The following is a 21507-nucleotide window of genomic DNA, read 5'->3' on the forward strand; positions in this document are numbered from 1 at the left end:
AAGCCTTAACCCTTGGGCATGTCCACCAAAGGTGAAAGAATGTTCCCTCAGCTTCTTTGCATTTCCAACACTTGTTGTCAGGCAGGTGATAAATTTTTGCAAGCTTGACCGGGGTCATGTACCACCTGTAAATCATTTTCATAATATTCTCCTTTAAGGCAATACATGCCGTGAACTTCATACCGGTGGTCCACAACTGCTCCCAGTCAGCAAACATAATGTTATGACCTAGATCCTGCGCCCATTTAATCATTGCTGATTTAACCGTTTCATCCTGCGTGTTCCATTTCAACAGCAAGTTATACATCTTTGACAGAATCTTAGTTTTTGGTTCTAACAGTTCTGTTTCCAATTTTGATTTCTCCACCTGGAAGCCAATTTTCCTGTCCAAATTATAGGCCTCTCTTATTTGATAATAATGAAGCCAATCTCACACTTTGTCTTTTAATTTTTCAAAACTCTGCAGTTTCAATCTGTCGGGGGTTGCCTGTGTTTTCAGTGGTATAAGATATTAGATTAGTCTTTTATTTTTCCCCAAAGTTAATGAGCACATCTTGAAAAAGGGTTTCAAGTAGTGTATTCCTTATAATTTAGAAAACAGTGCAGCGTTTTACAAATATTTATCAAATGCACAACATACTTAATGTGAATTAAATATAAATTAAATATAAACAACAACAATAAATACAATTGTAACGAGAACCTGAAAGCTCTACATTCTAATACTTTTCCGCTTCCATAAATAACAATGTTCCAGGTATTGTAATAACTCTGAAGTCGTGACCGGAACAGTGGCAATCACAGTTTGTAAACATTTATGCTGATGTCTCCTGCATTGTCATCCTGAAACTGTTACAGGTGGGTTCCTTTTCTTAGTATTTGCTATCATTGTGCTGGTGAAGCAACTTTTTTGGAAATAAGAAAAGTACTGAAGTGATATTGCAGTGCTGGTACTTTTGAACTAAAATCCAAATAGTAATTATTAAAATTCTTGTGACTGCTTTGCTCCTCACCCTCTCCATTCCCGTAGTTGCCATGCTGCCAGGAACCAACCCATTAGCATTATGTGCCAACCTGGGCACATGCTTTGTCTTGCTCAAAGCTCCGCAATGAGCTGTCACCAAGGTTTGTGCTTGACTTATCAGGGAAGACAAACCATGAACTCAGGTTTACATGTAATGCTAAGTCAAACCATGGTATAGGTGTCTGTAGCATGGTAGCTGCAGGACCAGGGTAGGAGTGAAGTGGCCATGACTTTCTAGTTGCACACTTGCTTGTTCATGGTAAGGCATAGTTTGGCTTAGCATTTGGTGCTCTGTAAGCCAAGAAAAGGAGGCAATGTTTTATAAGCAGCTGGTTATCGTCAGTGGCCTAGACCACAAATTCAATTGTTTACATTTTCAAAAAGTCATTTTTAGGTCGTCATTCTGAAACACAAACACGATATGCAAAAGTAGTTTTACAACTATGAAAGATACACGATACATTTCTAGTCCAAAATGCATTTGAAAAGCACATTGTTCAAATTTATAGGGTAGGCAGTTAGGTAATATACAGAAAGTGAGGTCTTCTGCCCAGTCAGAACCAAGAAAGTACCACTGCCTAACCTCATATGACCCTAAAATTAGGGAGTTGTGCTCATTTCCACACACCCCACCTATATTTTATTTTGACAGCTATTGTACCGTTCATACACAACGGCAACACAGTAGTACCATAAAATTAATAAAGGAGGTCAACCTATAGCGTAGATGCCACCTATTGATTAGACATAAATTGTAGGCAGTGGTGTCGGTCTCTCGGATAAAAATCCAAAAGCAACAGTAGCACAATAACTATTTCAGGGCCGATTAAAAATATCACAAAATAGTGACCAACCTGCTGAGTTCACCCTAACCCTTACAGAGCTTGTATGTAAAGCCAAACAACTTTCCAAATGTCAAGGGCAAATGTCAAGGGGGTTGTGCTGGGTGTTATGAGAAGCCCAAGTCTGCAGCTTGCTATGATCCTGAGATAAAATGGAGATGTTATACCAGAGATGGAGAACCCATGACCATTAGTCACGCTGGTTGGGACGGATGAGACTTGGAGTTTAGCAATATATGGAAAGTCACAGACTCCTCCTCATCCCTGTTTAACATGGGCTTTAAGACCTTATATTGTGCAAAAAATAACTTGGTTCACACACATACAAAAACCAATGTTTATCCTCCCTTTAGAAATATAAAACCTTAACCCAGGCATAGGCAAACTCCGGCCCTCCAGATGTTTGGGACTATAATTCGCATCATCCCTGACCACTGGTCCTGTTAGCTAGGGATGATGGGAACTGTAGTCCCAAACACCTGGAGGGCCGGAGTTTGCCTATGCCTGCCCTAACCCCCCAACAGTTAATCAGATCTGGCAGCAACCAAACATTCACATTGCTTGTAGGGCGGAGAACAGTAGTAACAAAAGACGTGGTAGCCCTTGTATCAACAATGTTGGAGCTTAACTGGAGTTGATGCACTAGGCTTAGTGTCAATAAAAGCCAAACGGAGTAGTGTTCCATAGTGACTGAATACCATAGGCTAAGTCCCATCATTAGGTGGTGGGTCACCTTCCTCTAGTTTTGGGCTCTCTTATATTATTAGTTCCTTGTCCCGTAAGTGGCATTTTCAACCTCTAGCACACTGTACAGGCAGACACAGCCATGCGAGCGCATAGAACTGGGGAGATCCCCCACAATTTCCCATGTATCGCATTCAGGATCGTACTTCTCAATGTTCTGCAAATACGACCCTTTGGAAGAGGAATAGCCTCCCGTCACATAGATGCATCCATTCATGACGATAGCGCCGCACTCCATCCTTCTTTCTACCATATCAGCCTTCTGTTTCCACACATTCTGCTCTGGGTCATAGCAATCCGTCACCGTCGATTGTCCACCCACAAGGTACAGCTTGTTCTCCAGTGCAATGGAACACAGCCCATATTCTACGGGTAAAACAGAGAGTGCCGGAAAACACTGAATAACCATTTGAAGAAAAGGAAGAAAAAGGGCAGGCAGCAGGATTGCTCAGTTGGTTAGAGTGTGGCGCTGATAATGCCAAGGTTGCAGGTTCGGTCCCCGTATGGAACAGCTGCATGCTGTATACCTGCATTGCAGGGGGCTGGACTAGATGGTCCACAGGGTCCCTTCTGTGGGAATGTTCAGGGGGGCAAGAGAGGATATATTGTTTATTAATATCCTTCCTAACTTGCGCTGAAGGGATGCGGGTGGCGCTGTGGGTTAAACCACAGAGCCTAGGGCTTGCCGATCAGAAGGTCAGTGGTTCAAATCCCCGTGACGGGGTGAGCTCCCGTTGCTCAGTCCCTGCTCCTGCCAACCTAGCAGTTTGAAAGCACGTCAAAGTGCAAGTAGATAAATAGGTACCGCTCCGGCGGGAAGGTAAACGGCGTTTCCGTGTGCTGCTCTGGTTCGCCAGAAGCGGCTTAGTCATGCTGGCCACATGACCCGGAAGCTGTACGCCGGCTCTCTCGGCCAATAAAGCTAGATGAGCGCCGCAACCCCAGAGTCGGTCACGACTGGACCTAATGGTCAGGGGTCCCTTTACCTTTACCTTAACTTGCCCTAGCAAGTTCTATAATTTAGCAGAGTTTTAACATTTCCCTTTAAACGCACTGCGGGTAGCTGGTTGCAAGCTTGTTTAAGCTTCTCAGTACAGTGGTACCTCGGATTACATATGCTTCAGATTACATACGCTTCAGGTTACAGACTCCGCTAACCCAGAAATAGTACCTCGGGTTAGGAACTTTGCTTCAGGATGAGAACAGAAATCGCGCAGTGGTGGTGCGGCAGCAGCGGGAGGCCCCATTAGCTAAAGTGGTGCTTCAGGTTAAGAACAGTTTCAGGTTAAGACTGGACCTCCGGAACGAATTAAGTACGTAACCAGAGGTACCACTGTATAGATTCCTGGTAAGATCCCTTATTTCCCTCTTAAAAGAATAAACACGCCACAATCTTGTTTAAGATATATAAAAGTAGTTTATTCACATCATCAGTTCACAGTTGGATCCCTGAAGGCAGACCTAGTTACAAAGGTATATATACATGTGGATCTACCCCATATGGGGGGTTCACCCCAGTGACTGCAGACTGACAGTCACGGCAGCTCACGCAACAAAAGGAAGATGGAGAAGGAAGGGATCTTACCAGAAATCTATGGTGAGAAGCTTAAACAAGCTTGCAACCAGCTACCCGCTGTGCGTTTAAAGGGGAATGTTAAATGTTTGAGTGTTAAAATGATGTGGGACGTGAAGGTAACATGGCATTTGGGATATGGTTAAAAGAGCTATGAAAAGAAGAATTTTTTAAAACAGAAAAGGGGGGTATGACTAGAATAATATTATGTCAAAGTATATAAGGTGGAGTAAAGGATTAAGATAAGGGAAATTAGAGACATAATGAGTGGAAATATATAATTATAAACAAGGTTGAAAAAAGGGTTAGAATTTGCTGGATTTGACGGAATAAAGAGGAATACAAAAAAGGGAGATGTGAGGAGGTCAGGAAAGAGGGATATGGAATGTTGAAATTTAAAAGTGGAATTTTCTTTTCTTTTTCTTCTTGTTCTTGTTAAGTGTGTATTTTTTGTCTGTTGTTTTTGTACTGTTATACGTGGTGTGATTTTTTGTTTTTTATGTTTTTATGTTTTGTAAAACTTTAATAAACATTTATTAAAAATAAATAAATAAAGGGGAATGTTAAAACTCTGCTAAATTATAGAACTTGCTAGCGCAAGTTAGGAAGGATATTATTACTAAACAATATATCCTCTCCTGCCTCCCTGAACATTCCCACACCTTCCAAATCTAAAATCCCTAAATGGTAGAAGTACAGCAGGACCAGAGTTTGGGGGCCATAATACAAAAGAACTGGGGAAAAACTGAACAGGCAGAAACAGCAAAAGAAGGGGGAGCAGCAGGTTCTGTGAGTCAGCAGTGGGCTCCCTGCAAGGAAGTGGGTTACTCAACAATGCCTGTTAATGCCCTAGTATTGCTAGCTGGCTGTGAGCTTTTGAATGTTAACGTGTGGGTGCAAATCAGCAGAGCAGCTGCAGATACTTCTTTTCTTGGATGAAAAACAGGCAAATTGCTGCTTTTGGAAGGCAATTATTCAAACCACCGAGCGGACGTAAAGCTTACCTGGATACGGACTGGTGGTGATGACATTCCATTCATTAATATTAGAGTGATAACTCTGAACTTTGTCGTAAGTGCAGCTTCCCCGATAACCGTAGTGACCTCCAGTGACATAGATAACTTCATTCAAGACACAAGCTGTGGCATTCCCAACCCCTAATTAATAAAAACTGAAATTGTTAAAAAGCTTTAAAACTGAGTAACATTCACCATCAAGTTAGTAATACAACTAATATATAAATAATGGTACAATATATAAGCAATGGTATAATGGTATAGAAATACAGAACTATAAAATCAAAATTTAAAATGATTTCATAATAAATTGTACAATACACTAAAGGCATTTTCTGGTTTATCTTGGAAGTTTTTCCAATAAATTTATATATGTGCATTTGGTCACAGTGCTTAAGAAGAAACAAGGTAGGTATGGCAATATATTCCGCTGATCAAGCTTATAAGTGAGAATGCACAAGTTTGTATATTTTCATTTGAAATTTGTTGAGGAAGGCAACACAAGAACTTCAAATGATTTAACAGAAGACAATAATATCCAAAACATTAAGAGAAATGTGCTCCTGATAACGAGTTATGAACAGCTAATAAGCACAATGAATGCACTTGAAGCTTAAGCTACAGTGAAAGATTGTAGATTCAGGTAGGTAGCTGTGTTGCTCTGACGCAGTAGAAATAAAAATAATAAAAATGAAAAATTGTCCAGTAGCACCTTATAGACCAACTAAGTTTATTCTGGTATAAGCTTTCGTGTGCATGCACGTATCTGAAGAAGTGTGCATGCACCCGAAAACTTATACCAGAACAAACTTATTGTAAGATTGCGTTGGAGCAGAAATTCCGTTGTAATAGTCAAACATAAATTCTAAGTGAAAAATGCAACTGACAATGTTTCTTCGCTCAAGCAATTGCATCTCACACATTTCATGGGCAGAAGGCTAATCAGGCTGTCTTTTAAAAGTTTGAACAAAAAATAAATTGTGTATCCTAGGGGAGAGGGGGGAAAATATTCATTCATTTTTAAAGGACACATGAGAAAATGCAAATAAGCATGCAATATTCCACTTACCTTTAATCATGTTTGCAATAGGGACCCATATCTTTTTTAAAGGGTCATAGAATTCTGCTTCTTCAGCTGGAGCCCCTTTTCTGTAACCCCCTAAAGCGTAGATGCAGCCGCTCAAGGTAACTGCACAGTGGTAGTACCTTGCGTTAAGCATCGGACAGCCTTCAACCCATTCATCGGCTTCACAGTTGTATATCCACATGACATCAAGGGATTCTATATTGTCTGTCCTATAGCCGCCTGTCACATAAATGTTGGGCCCCAGACTAGCAACTGCATAACTTTCCCTCGCGTGGTCCGGCATGTCAGCTCCCTGGATCCAGACATTGGCGACTGGATCCCATGAATGCACCTCAGATAAAGGATGCCAGTAGTATCCTCCAATCACGTACATAACAGCCGTAGACCTCGTAGGAACTGCTTTTGGGTTGGGGCGCAGCGCGTTGTGTATTAGAGACCGGATCTTGTTTTCATTCAGCCGGCTTTTCTTGTGCAAGCTTAAAGCTGACCTCAGATACATTTCATCTAAATCTGCTTCGAGGCAGCTCAGCAGATCATAAATGCACTCGCTTCTCTTTTCCACGTCGTAGGCTATCCACTTAACAATGGGTTCCACAGCTGCCCCCTCTTTCCAAAGGCCGAGGTTCTTTCTGGAGAGAATAAACTGGAGCTTCTCACTGCTGATTTCCAGAAATTCTTCCTGCGCCCACACCTCATCAAATCTCGATAACAATATCCTTCTAGATTCCTTCTCCAGCTCTGAGCAGACGTGGTATTCTGCAAAGGAGTGCATTCCTAGGCAGTTGTCGACATCCAAGTGCCGTATCAGAAACCGCTCACAGGCTTTTTTTACCGGGGCAAACTGAAGGAGGTCTGCTGCTTGGAGCAGGCTTTGGACATTACTCTTTGTTATTTGAATCTCTGATGTGTAAGCGTAAATCACCAGGGATTCCAGTATTGTGGGACTGAGCCCAGAAAGTTTGACCTGGTTCTTAGTCTTCTCTTTCATGTCAGAGGTGAACATGGCCTTGAAATAGTTGCTGCAAGCAGCTAGCACAGCTTTATGGCAATGGAAAACCACGCCTGACGCACACTGAAGGGCAATATCAGTGAATACACCTTCAAGGTAGAATGTTCTGAACGCATCCAAGAACTCCACAGGATGAGAGCTGTCTCTGTATATATAGGTATATTCCTCCTGCTCAGTCAATGCCATCACTGCAATAAAATGTCAAGAAATGGTAAAGCAATGAAGATAGTAGAGCCTGCTTACTCAGAAGTAAGCCCTACTGAATTAATATACCATGGCACCTCGGTTTTCGAACATAATCTGTTCTGGAAGACCGTCCACGTTCTGAAACGTTTGAAAACCAAGGTGCAAAGGGCAGTCTGCAAATTTAATAGAGAAAATTGAAAACTCGTCGGAAGCCGTTTGACATCTGAGGTGCATTCAAAAATGGAATCATTTACTTCCAGGTTTTTGGTGTTCAAAACGTTTGACTTCTGAGACGTTTGCAAACCGAGGTACCACTGTATTCATTTTGGGCTCATCCATACTGTTGTTTAATGGAGACATTAAGCTTCCTGTATCTCTATTAATTCTCTGTGATGCTCTATGATGCTCTCCTCCAAATCACTGTCCTCCCACACTTCTCCTTCAATCCAGATTTTCTCATACCAAGAGTACCCCAAAAAGGAGAAGGTATAAGAAAATCCAGATCTGGCTCTCACAATATGGTAGAATCCATAAGGCATAGAATACAAAGAGCTAAGTCTAGTGTTAGGTATCAACAAGTAAATGAGGTATAAATAAGTAAATGCACACTTATGGAAGAATGGACTCATAATCATCTTCTTTATCTAGTTCCAGTATAAATTGCCTTTTGTGGACACCATCACTATGTCTTGCCATATTTTAGATAAAAGTGTATACCCACCTGAAGGTTAAAGTAGTGTACTACTGATATAAGACTGCAGACAGAATATACTTGAGGAAAAGAAACTTTAAAATAAATATTTCCCTGGAAATATCATTTTAAGGCCCTCCTGACTCAATGGAAGTTGTACAGTGGTACCTTGGGTTACAGACGCTTCAGGTTACATACGCTTCAGGTTACAGACGCCGCTAACCCAGAAATAGTACCTCGGGTTAAGAACTTTGCTTCAGGATGAGAACAGAAATCGTGTGGCGGCAGCTGGAGGCCCCATTAGCTAAAGTCGTGTCTCAGGTTAAGAACAGTTTCAGGTTAAGAATGGACCTCCAGAACGAATTAAGTTCTTAACCCGAGGTACCACTGTATATACAAGTACTAGAACCAGTCACCCTGGTCCCATCAGCTCTGGCAAGCATGCTGTTGCTGAAATAATTAATCATGTTAAATCACTCTGATTATGTAACTTTTGTATCCTAAACAAGCTCCTTATCCTTACCTTGCCCCCTCCCATCTCTCCCATGGATTTCAACACATAACTCCACCTGTCTGGATTAAAACTATTTTATTTTTAATAATTTATATACATTAAGAAAATATCAAAATAGGATACATCAGGCTCCTGCCCAGGCACTAACCATCTTGTTTAACAATGGAACAGCATCAAATTATCTCAGACAGTGCTCTATTTCTCTTGAAAGAAAGAATATATACTGTATAAACAAACATATTTATATAGCAATACATTTCTCAATTAACAGGCACCAGATGGGATGGTTAAAATAGAAATAAAATAAAATTTTGACTTCACAGTTTCCAAAAACTTGTATTCGGTTTCAATGACCAATCAGTGATTATTATTTTTTTAAGCATATGAAACACGAATCAGTACAATCCTAAGCACACTTATCTGGGAGTAAAACCCAAGCAACACAATGGAGTTTACTTCTGAGATGACATGCGTCGTAGGATTGCATGGCTAGTAGGGAGTGACTCCAGTTTAATATAATGGGTCTTACAGTGCTACATTAAACAGGCTTACTTGGAAGTAAGTCCTAGGTGGAATCAAGACACGTATAAAAAACGTTGTGAAAATTCTTATTTATTCTTATTCTATCTGACTTTTAGAAGACATCTGAAGGCAAGTTTTTAATGTTTGATGGTATTTTTAATATTCTGTTGGGAGCCACCCAGAGTGGCTGGGGAGACCCAGCCAGATGGGCGGGGTATAAATAATAAATTATTAAAATTATTAAATGCTTTTTAAAAAAAGTTTTGAAAAACATATATTGAATTTTCCATAGCTCACCGTCGCCATCTAGTGTCACATTTGTACAATGCAACTTTACAGCACCCTCGGAACGTTTTATTTGCAGCTGCGTAACCTACTGAATTCAATGGGGCGTCTTCCCCCATTAAGTGGGATTGCAACTTCTCTTCCTTAGGCTCACGGGACGCAGCACCACACACGAGAGCGCAGGAAAGTCTGGGCTCCTGCTGCTATGCACACGTTCAAAAGCACAGCGCCTGCCAGGGCCAGATTTAGATTTGATGAGGCCCTAAGCTACTGAAGGTAATGGGGCCCTTTATATGTCCAGCTGCCCTTTGTCAACAAATTGTCACTGTTTTTTTTGTGTCGAATACATGCTATATGGTAATTTACGGACCTAAGAGGTATCCAAAGCCACTTGCACATAACAAAATATGCATTTTATCAAAAATCATTGTGGAACTGAAATACAATTAAGAAGTATATTAATAGCAAAATAATTATGTTACAGGGAACCAGGCAGAAGGCCTTCTCGGTAGTGGCGCCCTCCCTGTGGAACGCCCTCCCACCAGATGTCAAAGAGAACAACAACTACCAGACTTTTAGAAGACATCTGAAGGCAGCCCTGTTTAGGGAAGCTTTTAATGTTTAGTAGACTATTGTATTTTAATATTTTGTTGGAAGCCGCCCAGAGTGGCTGGGGAAACCCAGCCAGATGGGCAGGGTATAAATAATAAATTATTATTATTATTATGAAGTATATTAATAGTGAAACACAAGAAGTATATTAATAGTGAAATGATTATTAAGCTTTAACTTAAAATGATTTTTTATTCATAACCAAATAATGCAAACACACTGGCATTTGGAAATAACAAAAGTTCCTTTAGAAAGACAATTTACAGACTCATAATATTGGGAGCCCCCACCCCCCCAAGAGAGTGGGGCCCTATGCTATAGCTTGTTTAGCTTATATCTAAATCCGAAACCGGCGCCTGCAGACAAAAGCCAGCAGTTTGTCCTGCACCGGCAGCGAGACAAAAAGGAGCCAATTCGAAGTCACGCGTTTGCCGCGTATTATTCTGCGCGCTCGTGGAAGAAGACTAGTAGGGGTGAAAAAGCCCTCGCCTTGCCTTCGATAGGAAACGGGCTCGGTTTGGTGAGAGCGAAGGTGGTCGCCTGCCTCTTCAGACATTTCCCAAAGGCCGAGAGCGCGACCCAAACAGACACCCCTCTCTCTCGCGCGCGTGTATCGTGACAGAGACGCCCCGCCCCACACAAACAAACACACAGCGCCGCGCGGAGACCCACCTGCTCTCCACGCGCAACCTCGGCGGCGGCGCGAGCGCGGAGGAGGGGAGGCGCGCGCCCGCTTCCCGAAATTAAGGGGGAAAGCGCGAGACAAAAGGCGGCCCCCTCGCCGCGCGCGTCTATCGCCTCAGGCTGCTGCGCGTGGAGCGCGCGCTCCCCTCAGGATGGCCCTTGTGCGCGCAAGGAGGGGGGGGGCGCCCTGTCAATATTGAGGTTGCTGGAGGAGAGACCCCGCCAGTTCGCCTCTTGCTGCCTTGTCCTCTCTTCTGACCTAGGGGGACCGGCAAAAAAATGGACTCGCTGTGCGCCGGCTGCTGCGCCCCCGGGCGACCGGTTGCAATTCCCCCGCGAGTGTGCGCGGGTCAGAAGTATTGGCCGCGGATCTTTTGGGGAAAACCAAAGGGCGGCGGCGCTTTCCTCAGGCTCCCGGCGGCAGCGGCACCCGGCGCGACCCTTTCTTTGACCATCTTTGGGAAGAAGAGGCGCCGCTTGCCAAGCTGTCCGCGAGCAGATGGCCTGCACGGCGGCAGCAGAAGCACCGGCAGCAGCAGCAGCTCCTATTTTGGTGCCTCGGCTGCCTCTCCCTCCTCCCCGCGAGGTGGTGTCCACTCGCTGCTCCCTGGAGACCGAAGGCAACGAGGTCCTTTTAATAGCTTCTGCCTCAGGCTTTTGAATTATGGTGTTGGAGGAGACTCTTGAGAGTCCCATGGACTGCAAGTAGACCATACCTCTCCATTCTGAAGGAAATCAGCCCTGAGTGCTCACTGGAAGGACAGATCCTGAAGCTGAGGCTCCAATACTTTGGCCACCTCATGAGAAGAGAAGACTCCCTGGAAAAGACCCTGATGTTGGGAAAGATGGGGGGCACAAGGAGAAGGGGATGACAGAGGACGAGATGGTTGGACAGTGTTCTCGAAGCTACCAGCATGAGTTTGACCAAACTGGGGGAGGCAGTGGAAGACAGGAGTGCCTGGCGTGCTCTGGTCCATGGGGTCACGAAGAGTCGGACACGACTAAACAACAACAACAAAAATAACCCAGAGATGCATTTTAAATAAAAGTACACATTCTACTCATGTAAAAACACCAGGCAGGCCCCACAAATAACCCAGAGATGCATTTAAATAAAAACACACATTCTACTCATGTAAAAACATGCTGGTTCCTGGACTGTCCGCAGGCCAGATTTAGAAGGCGATTGGGCCGGATCTGGCCCCTGGGCCTTAGTTTCCTTACCCATGACGTATAAGCTAAACAAGCTATAGCTTAGGGCCCCACTCTCTTGGGCCCCCCCCAAAAAAATTAAAGGAAAAAAAACCTGGATGTGTATTTCCAAAATATAAGATAAAAAACAAATAAAATAAGACCTACATATGGCAAGTGTTTTGTGTTGTGTAGGCTCCTGTGATGTAAGTAATGGGCCTCGTCTGCTAGCCTGCTCCCTAAAATATCACTGGTTTGCTCATTTCTATATATAGGGTGCCTACATTCTGCATGTGCTAATGGCTTTAGATACCTATTAGGTCCGTAAATTACCATACAGTATATATTCAACCCAAAAAAGCGACAATTTGTTGCTGACAAAGGACAGCTGAACATATAAAGGGCCCCAAATACCTTCAGTAGCTTAGAATCTCATCAAACCTAAATCCGGCCCTGGGTGTGTGTCTTTCCCTTGCCCAGTCCCTGTCCAGCCGGGGCCCACATTGCAGGCTGCTTGCTGCTGCACAGAACTTAATGGGAGCCACCAAGAACCAATGAAGCTCTCCTCAATATAGGAAAAATAAGGGTGGTTGGCTTTTGCTGCCCAACGCCCCAAGGGAATGAGTCCCCTAAGTCCATGATCGGTCAGAGATGAATGGATGGAGGCCGAATGCAGCGAAACCAAGGCAGATCTTTATTTTCTTCTGTTGCAACTGAGTTCCTTCCTCTGCTAGCAAGGAGGCAAGAGAGACCCAGAACCAAAAAGAAACATCTCTTTTAAGGGTTTGCATTTTGGCGTGGAGAAGGAGCACATCCCATCTATAAACGGCCAGAAATTACATCACACAAGATGGGGTTACTATGGCTCAGGCAGGCCAGGGTATGATATTCCTGAGGATTTAGCAAGTTTCACATAGTTCCAGACACAGTTTACACAAAACATTTACGGGAGTGGGTGGCACTGTGGTCTAAACCACTGAGCCTCTTGGGCTTGCCGATCAGGTCAGCGGTTTGAATCCCCATGACGGAGTGAGCTCCCGTTGCTCTGTCCCAGTTCCTGCCAACCTAGCAGTTTTAAAGCTCGCCAGTGCAAGTAGATAAACAGGTACTGCTGTGGCGGGAAGGTAAATGGTGTTTCCGTACGCTCTGGCACTTGTTACGGTGTCCCATTGCACCAGAAGCAGTTTAGTCATGCTGGCCACATGACCCGGAAAGCTGTCTGTGGACAAACGCCCCAGTTCCCTCAGCCTGAAAGTGAGATGAGCGCTGCAATCCCATAGTTGCCTTTGACTGGACTTAACCGTCCAATCAGGATGCCTGTCAGACATCGCTCAATGCAGAGCATCTGGGAAACAATGACAATTAATACAAAGGAGGTTCATAGATATAGGAGAGGAATCCCTTCAGGAACTTCCCCAGATTGCTATCTGCCTACCTGTTCTGAGGCAAGGGGGATTAAGGAGGCAGAGGAAATATTTAGAGTCTTTAGGAAAGCCAAGATGGCTTTTGGATTCCTCTCCAGTACTATTTTAGACATGTGGCTTATATACTTATGTATGTGTGTTTACCTTGTGCAATTATCAACATTTATTCTATATTTGAGACCTTAGAATTCCTATAACATCCTGAACCTAAACGTTTGCTTCTCCTACGACCTTCTCATGTAAGGAGTTTACACTGAAAGTAGCGTGCTACAGCAGAGCAATTTTTTTTCTGAAAAGGAAAGGGAGCATGCAAGGATAGGTTAATGTTTCCAGAACTTAGCAGCAACTTGGCAATGACTCGCAGCAAGTCGTTTTCTATGGCAGCACAACTTTGGAACACCTTCCCTGCAAAACTTGACATTTTCATAGTTTTAAGTAGGTGGAAATGTTATTTTAGAAGGGTTTCGGGGGGCTGACTGAGACCAGTTACAGGTTATTTGTATTAGAGTTGATTCAATGGGATTACTGCCATTGTATTTTTGTTCTTTCACTGTCGAATGCAAAACTCTCTTGAGTATCTCTGTAATATCATATCTGTTTATACAAATGTAGGTTGCTGCTGTTTATTTCCACTGCAGGAAGATTTTACATTAAAGCAAAAGACCTCAAACTGTAATGTAGTTACTTAATAAAATATTTAATTAAGTATTCTTTATATAAGCATGAATCCTTAAATACAAAACTACAAACAGGATAAATTAAATTTATATCTTTCTTATTTTTAAAGAATATACATACTCCAAAAATTGCAGCAGGCACATTGTATACAGACAAAATAACAACTGGGCAAGAAATGGATCTTCAAGGAAATCCACTGATCACTGTACCTCAGTATTTGAATTTTAGCAGACTGCTAAGTAAACTCATCAAAGGGATGTTTGCCACCAAAATTACTAGAATCTGGAAGCCTACCAAGTTATGCTCTTCACTCTTCGTGTATGCTTTCAAAAACTGGAAGGAAAATCAATTTATCTAAATATTTTTTTCCACATATTAAGCAAAACATTTTAACACAATCACCTTTCACGATAGGGTAAAAGGGTCAACACAATACTGTTTATCAATATATGCCACTTTTCAAACCTTTCATTTCAGACACACCATTCTAATGCTAATAAAATGTCATAGGAAGATGGACCACAAACTCCTGGGTAATATCCTCAGAGGTATTACAAAGAGGTACAAAACATGGTGTCTCAGTCACAGGAACTTTCATTAAGATGCATCAAAATCGGATTGATATTTTCTCCTTTCCAACATTATCATACACATGACACTCGTTTTAAGCAAAACTGACTTCTGTTTTAAGGCTGCAATCCTATGCACACATACACGGAAGTAAATCCTATTGAAATTAGCGAGAATTACTTCCAAGCAAACATGGAAGGCTGCATTAATAAGAAGCACCTTTTTGCCTGTTACGAGGAGTACACGTATCATTCCATCATCTCTTTTAATTTCTTCACAGGGCATATGCAATTAGAGCAGACACTGCATGGGCACGTGAAGTCAGACAACACGAAACCTTCAAGTGTTGCTCACATTTATTCCTTGTTATTCCTTGCCTACACATGGTATCAGCTTTCACTTTGTGATTAGTGGTTGATACTGAATTATGCTAAATAATGTAAAAGAGCCACATTGGGATGAGATGTGTGTGCGACAAAATTAGCCCCCGTTTCTAGGCTGATTTTGTGGCTAAGGGAAGCAACTCTCCCTTAAGAAAGAGATTCAGAAGGTTATACAGAAATGGCTTGCTACATACAGTGTGGAAGTTCTACGTTTCTTGCAAATAGCAGCTGAATTATAATGGTTGCAAGGGGCTCCGGGTGAGGGATGTTCACAAGGCGAGAAGTCAAAGCCACATCCCACGTGATATTAACAACCTTTTAAAAGTTAGCTCATAGGGATACCTATCATATCTTAAATGGACAGCTGTTGCTGAACGTGGCACCGAGGCACAACAGTGCAACGTTAGCTATAGCTCTTGCTGCATTTCTCCTCTCCATCAGATAATTAGAGGGAAACAGTTTCTATATCTCATCAAACATACCCTACCGACAGCTTATCTCATGTAACATAGCTATTACAGGGCAACTACATTTAAGAATGACTTCCAGTGCAATCCTATACATGTCTACTCAGAAGTAAGCCCTCTAGAGTTCAACGGGACTTGCTGGTAAGCGTCTATAGAACTGCAACCTTCGGCACCGGCTGCTTCTTTTGATGAATTTCCCTCCTTTCTCAGGAACTTCACCCCACCGAGTTTGCACAAGGGAAGACAATGAATCAAAGTAGCATAAACAAAGTGTTATTTCCCCCCCTAACATTCATAAAGAAACGATTCTGCTGTGAGAAGATTCAGAGAGCACCACCCATTTGCCAATATTAATTAGTTCTATCCTTTTGTAAGTACTTCTAAGTAGGCCAGTATCTCAAATCCAGATGACCAGACGACAACCGATGCCTCGACGGGAACAAGATTCTGAGACAACTGAGAAATCAAGCTCTCCAACATATACCCTTGTCTTGGCATAACAACATCGCTTTTTTTCAAACACATTACTGGGCACAGGTCATTCCCACCGTCGCCTATATATATAACTTGTGAGTATTTCACCTTGGGCTTTAAATGTTCTAAGAATTCTTCCAAGACTTTTCTCTTGCAGAGGTTAATAGGACACTTTGCACAATCATGAGCGTGACAATTCTGCACAGTGAGAGAGCCGCAGTCATTGAAACTTGCGGGATTTGTAAACACTTCATCAAATACTTGAGATACATCAGCAGCTTTTAAAATCCAATCAATAAATATTGCATTGGAATCCGATATAATTATGCAGTCAAAAAAGTCTTTGTGCTTGCCAATAAAATCTATCAGCTCTTTCATTCCTGTAGTAAAAGGGATTGCTGTCATAGTTCTTTTCATCTCATCTTCTCTTATGCCAATGTCCCCCAGGTATCGGAAGACTCTGCCCATATATTCTGTCCAGTATCCTTTTCGATAGGAATTTTTAATTTCATCAGGAAGCTTGGAAGCTGGTGCACATTTCACAATCCAAGTATCACTGTTTTCATCTACAACTGTATGGTCAAAATCAAAAACCAGCAGAACCTTCATTGTTGTTGGATAAATATAAACCTGGAAATGAGAAAGAATTATTTGCTTAAGTATGCTATTACTGTATTATATTACAGTCTGACCATGATCTTAGAAATGGAATTATGCCTGAAAAAAATACTGTCTCTCATTCAGAAATCAGGTTGTGTGGGGCAGTATTCAAGTGTGCTTTTGAAAGTACTGTATTACAATCTACAGTATCCTATGATATGAAACCCATTTGGAATATGCAATTATTTACCATACCCTATAGCAGGTGTGGGGAATTTTTGACCCTTCAGCTGATGTTGGATTTCAGTTCCTTTCAGCCCCAGCCAGGAAGGCCAATGGTCAGGGATGACAGGAATTGTTGTCTGGCAAATCTCGAGGCCATAGGTTCCTCATTCTTGCCTTATAGGTTTCAGATAGAAGTCTGATAGCAAGCTATAGTTTGGTGCAGTTGAATGAAACAGCAAACTGCAGTTTATTACAAATCAGATTCTCAGGTTTTAAGCTCCTCCCCTCTTGTGTGAGGGGAGATGACAAAGGAGGATAGAGGTCAAGCATCACTGCAGATTGTGCTCATAACAATAAAGCACAGTTTGTTATGTTTCAAGCAGGTCAGTCTAGACCTGAAGTGGACACACACAAATATGCACACATGCATGTTGCAATGCCAGGTGTACATCACAAAAGGTGGATAATCTAATAGTGGAACAACACAGTGGTACTCACTGGCCAACACTGATGTTTGAAATCTGAATTCATTGGAGGGTTTCAGACAAAAAGCAGTTTTCCCCAACATGAATGCAGATCCCTTTGTAATATCTGTACATAAAGAGAGACAAGACTACTTACATTATCACCCTAGTCTATCTCTAAGGAGCTCAAGGTGACACTCCTATTTTATCTTCACAATAACCTCGGGAGACAGAGTAGGTTTTGAGATAATGGCTATAGTGAGAAGACTGAGGTTTTGAACCCAGGACTCACCAGTACAAGTCCAACACAAAGAATGTGATCCCAACTTCTTTTTCTATTTAGACAAAATAACATAATGTAATGACAAAATTATACAAATTGTATATCTAAGTGTCAGAAGACCCTAGTAGTAGATTAGAGGGGCTGCTTTCAGATGGGATTATGACATCAAATGCTAGGAGCTGGAAGAAGTGCACCTTCCATACCAACATGTCATTAATTATATTGTACTTAATTGGAAGCCACTTTGGGAGTCAATTTTGGCTTAAAAGCAGGGTATGAATATAAACATGCACATAAATATTGTGCCAGCTATTGACTTAATACATAAACACAAAGCAGAACTTTGGCAATGCTTCAGTTTTCATTGAAAGATTATCGGGCTGCAATTCTAAGCACATTGTCAGTCATAGTTATCTTTGAATCTTTGAGCCAACTTGCTTAGAATCTTGCTTTTCATCCCAGCAGAACCATTACGAAGCACTGCTTGGTTGAACATGAATAATTTGGAGACAGTGCGAGACAAGAACAGATCAAGAAAATAAATATGCTTTCACACAATTGCATAAAGTAAGATGATCCACGCTAGACTCTGAACCGCTTTTGCGTTCTTTAGACACAGGTAGAGGGGTTTTTGTGACAGTGCTCACCTATATGGAGTCAGTCACTTCTTTTTTTGCAATCATTGTGTGCTCAGATGCGCAGCACTTTTATAAAGAGCGGCACCTCATATATATATATATAGCCAAAGAAAAGTACTGGACACAGGCAACAAACAGGGAAGTGACTTAACCTTACTTCCCATTCCCTGTTTATCAACATAAACTGCATGTAAACATCCTCAGCCCCCCAAACTCCTTGCAATCTCTGCAGCAAATGACACTTGCATTTAGGGATAAACATTTTGCTGTGAGGGCAAGCAGTTGACAGACCTCTGGCATGTACAGTACAGTTCTTCATTCAGCTGGCAGCCCTGCTCTTCCTAAGCAGCGGACAGTTTGGGTCAGTGCTCAACATTAGAACACTATTTACCTTGTCCTGAGGGGAAGGAAGAAACAACAGGAGACAGAAACAGTCTGGTAAGCTGCTCCACTATTCAGCTCCCTCCCAGCAGTTCCCAAGCAAGCTGCCGTCTGGAGCTTTCCATCGCTGCCGCCACAGATCTAGTTAGGAAGAGAGGGAAGAAGAGCCAAGGAAATTCAGGTGAGAGCATACATGTGTATATTTAAGCCTATGAAGGCGGTTACTGCTTTGTCAGCTCCCCACCAGCTGAGTCGTATTCATAATATTTACAACATACATTGACTTGCACGCTTTTTGATTATTATTTTTTAAGAGAAGGCGCTATTCAGTAAGGCTGTGGACAAAGTCCCGCATATTATTCTTGCAAAGAAGCTGGTAAAGTATGAGCAAGGTGAAGAAACTGTTAGGTGGATTTGTAGCTGGTTGCCTGATGGGATCCGAGAGAGTGCTCACTAATGGTTCCTCATCATCCTGGAAAAAAGTGGGGTGCTGCAGGGCTATCTCCTGGGCCTGTTGTTGTTCAACATCTTTATAAACAACTTGGATGAAGGTATTGAAAGGATGCTCATAAAAGTTTGCAGCTGACACCAAACTGGGAGTGGTAGCCAATGCCGCTGAAGGCAGTATTGGGATTCAAGAGGACCTTAACAGATTGGAGAACTGGGCCAAAACTAACGAAATGAATTTCAATAGGTTCTGCACTTGGGCAGGAATAATCCACTGCACAAATATAAGATGGAGAACACCTGGCTTGCCGGTTGTGCATGTGAAAAGGATCTAGGGGTCTTAGCAGACCACAAGGTGAACCTGAGTCAACAGTGTGATGCAGCAGCAAGAAAAGCTAATGCTATTCTAGGCTGTATAGTGTTCCAATCAAGGGAAGTCATAGTCCCGCTCTATTCTGCCTTGGTCAGACCACACCTGGAATACTGTGTCCAGTACTGGGCAACCACAATTTATAAAGGACGTTGACAAGCTGGAACGTGTGCAGAGGAGGGCAACTGAGATGATCGAGGGTCTGGAAACCAAGCCTTGTGAGGAAGGGTTGAGGGAGCTGGGTATGTGCAGGTGGGATAAGCAGAGAGGAGATATGGGACAGCCACCTCCAACTATCTCAAGGGCTGTCACATGGAAGAGGGAACAAGATGGTTTTCTCCTGCTCCAGTACCAATGGCTTCAAATTACAAAGAAAGGAAAACTGCCAGTATAAGGTAAAGGTAAAGGGACCCCTGACCATTAGGTCCAGTTGTGGACGACTCTGGGGTTGGGGCGCTCATCTCACTTTACTGGCCAAGGGAGCCGGCGTACAGCTTCCGGGTCATGTGGCCAGCATGACCAAGCCGCTTCTGGTGAACCAGAGCAGCGCATGGAAACGCCGTTTACCTTCCCACCGGAGCAGTACCTATTTATCTGCTTGCACTTTGACGTGCTTTCGAACTGCTAGGTGGGCAGGAGCAGGGACTGAGCAATGGGAGCTCACCCCATCGCGGGGATTCGAACCGCTGACCTTCTGATCGGCAAGTCCTAGGCTCTGTGGTTTAACTCACAGCGTCACCCGCGTCCCTTTGCCTTTATAGGGTGATATGCAAATTTAATAAGTAAGTAAATAAAAATAAAAAACATTAGGACATCAAGAAGAACTTCCTGACAGCAAGAGCTGTCCTGACAGTGGAACAGACTCTCCTTCCTTGGAGGTTTTTTTAAAGCAGACATTGGATGCTTGGCTGGAGCAGTGGGGTTGGGCTGGATGACCCTCGGGGGTCCCTTCCACCTCTCTATAATAATTGGGCAGACCAGCGCTGAGCGCCTTCATCGCATAATAATAATAATAATATATTATTTATACCCCGCCCATCTGGCTGGGTTTCCCCAGCCACTCTGGGAGGCTTCCAAAAAAACACTAAAATACAATAACCTATTAAACATTAAAAGCTTCCCTAAACAGGGCTGCCTTCAGATGTCTTCTAAACGTCAGGTAGATGTTTATCGCTTTGACATCTGATGGGAGGGCGTTCCACAGGGCGGGCGCCACTACCGAGAAGGCCCTCTGCCTGGTTCCCTGTAACTTGGCCTCTCGCAGTGAGGGAACCGCCAGAAGGCCCTTGGAGCTGGACCTCAGTGTCCGGGCAGAACGATGGGGGAGGAGACGCTCCTTCAGGCATACTGGACCAAGGCCGTTTAGGGCTTTAAAGGTCAGCACCAACACTTTGAATTGTGCTTGGAAACGTACTGGGAGCCAGTGTAGGTCTTTCAGGACCGGTGTTACATGGTCTCGGCGGCTGCTCCCAGTCACCAGTCTAGCTGCTGCATTCTGGATTAGTTGTAGTTTCTGGGTCACCTTCAAAGGTAGCCCCACGTAGAGCGCATTGGAGTGGTCCAAGCAAGAGATAACTAGAGCGTGCACCACTCTGGCGAGACAGTCCGCAGGCAGGTAGGGTTTCAGCCTGTGTACCAGATGGAGCTGATAAACAGCTGCCCGGGACACAAGAGTCCCACACCATCGGAGTCCCACACACGGCAACAAAAGGGGGAAAGCCTGCGGGGGAGACCCTGTCCCCATCCCTTCTTCCCCTCCCCACCCCGCCACCCCACATCCACCCAACCCGGGTCGTCTCCCTCCGGCTTCGGGCCGCCTGCGGGCCGGAGCCCGGCGGAAGCGCGGAGGACGAGGCAGAGGGACCGGCTGAGCGGCGGGAGGGGGGCGCCGCGCACGCGCACGAGGAGGGGGGGTAAAGAGCCGCAACAGCAAACAACAACAACAACCGCTGCCGCCGCTGCTTCAGCAGCAGCGGCTGGACTCGCCCGGCCGCACTGACCTGCAACGTCTCCTTCGAAGCCGGGTCACGTGAGCGGCGCGCGGACAACTCTGGCGCCGCCGCCGCCTCAGAACGTCGCGTCACTTCCCTCCCGGCCGACGCCGCCGTCCCGCCGTTGCCTGG

At 43.7% G+C, this 21507-nt stretch overlaps 2 protein-coding genes across 5 annotated transcripts; both read right to left on the reverse strand.

The window, feature by feature from the left end:
* Nucleotides 1–1949: 1949 nt before the first annotated feature.
* KLHL23 (kelch like family member 23) lies at nt 1950–10819 on the reverse strand. The gene is made up of 4 exons (XM_053359965.1): nt 10778–10819; nt 6269–7483; nt 5188–5340; nt 1950–2976 (listed from the first exon to the last, which is right to left on the reverse strand). Exons 2-4 carry the CDS (start codon nt 7479–7481, stop codon nt 2630–2632), a joined length of 1713 nt encoding a protein of 570 aa, XP_053215940.1. The 5' UTR covers nt 7482–7483; nt 10778–10819; the 3' UTR covers nt 1950–2629.
* A 4640-nt stretch (nt 10820–15459) lies between these two features.
* On the reverse strand, nt 15460–21500 carry PHOSPHO2 (phosphatase, orphan 2). Of its 4 annotated transcripts, none has more exons than XM_053360002.1 (4): nt 21385–21500; nt 18578–18708; nt 17558–17600; nt 15460–16606 (listed from the first exon to the last, which is right to left on the reverse strand). In XM_053360002.1, exon 4 carries the CDS (start codon nt 16583–16585, stop codon nt 15863–15865), a length of 723 nt encoding a protein of 240 aa, XP_053215977.1. In that variant the 5' UTR covers nt 16586–16606; nt 17558–17600; nt 18578–18708; nt 21385–21500; the 3' UTR covers nt 15460–15862. The 4 variants fall into 4 exon arrangements, with proteins under 4 accessions (XP_053215977.1, XP_053215984.1, XP_053215998.1 ...); XM_053360009.1 differs by having other exon boundaries at nt 17558–17594; nt 18571–18708; XM_053360023.1 differs by lacking the exon at nt 21385–21500 and adding an exon at nt 20799–20899.
* Nucleotides 21501–21507: the final 7 nt, after the last annotated feature.

Source organism: Podarcis raffonei, chromosome 1 (assembly GCF_027172205.1).
Source record: "Podarcis raffonei isolate rPodRaf1 chromosome 1, rPodRaf1.pri, whole genome shotgun sequence".
Lineage (NCBI taxonomy): Eukaryota > Metazoa > Chordata > Lepidosauria > Squamata > Lacertidae > Podarcis > Podarcis raffonei.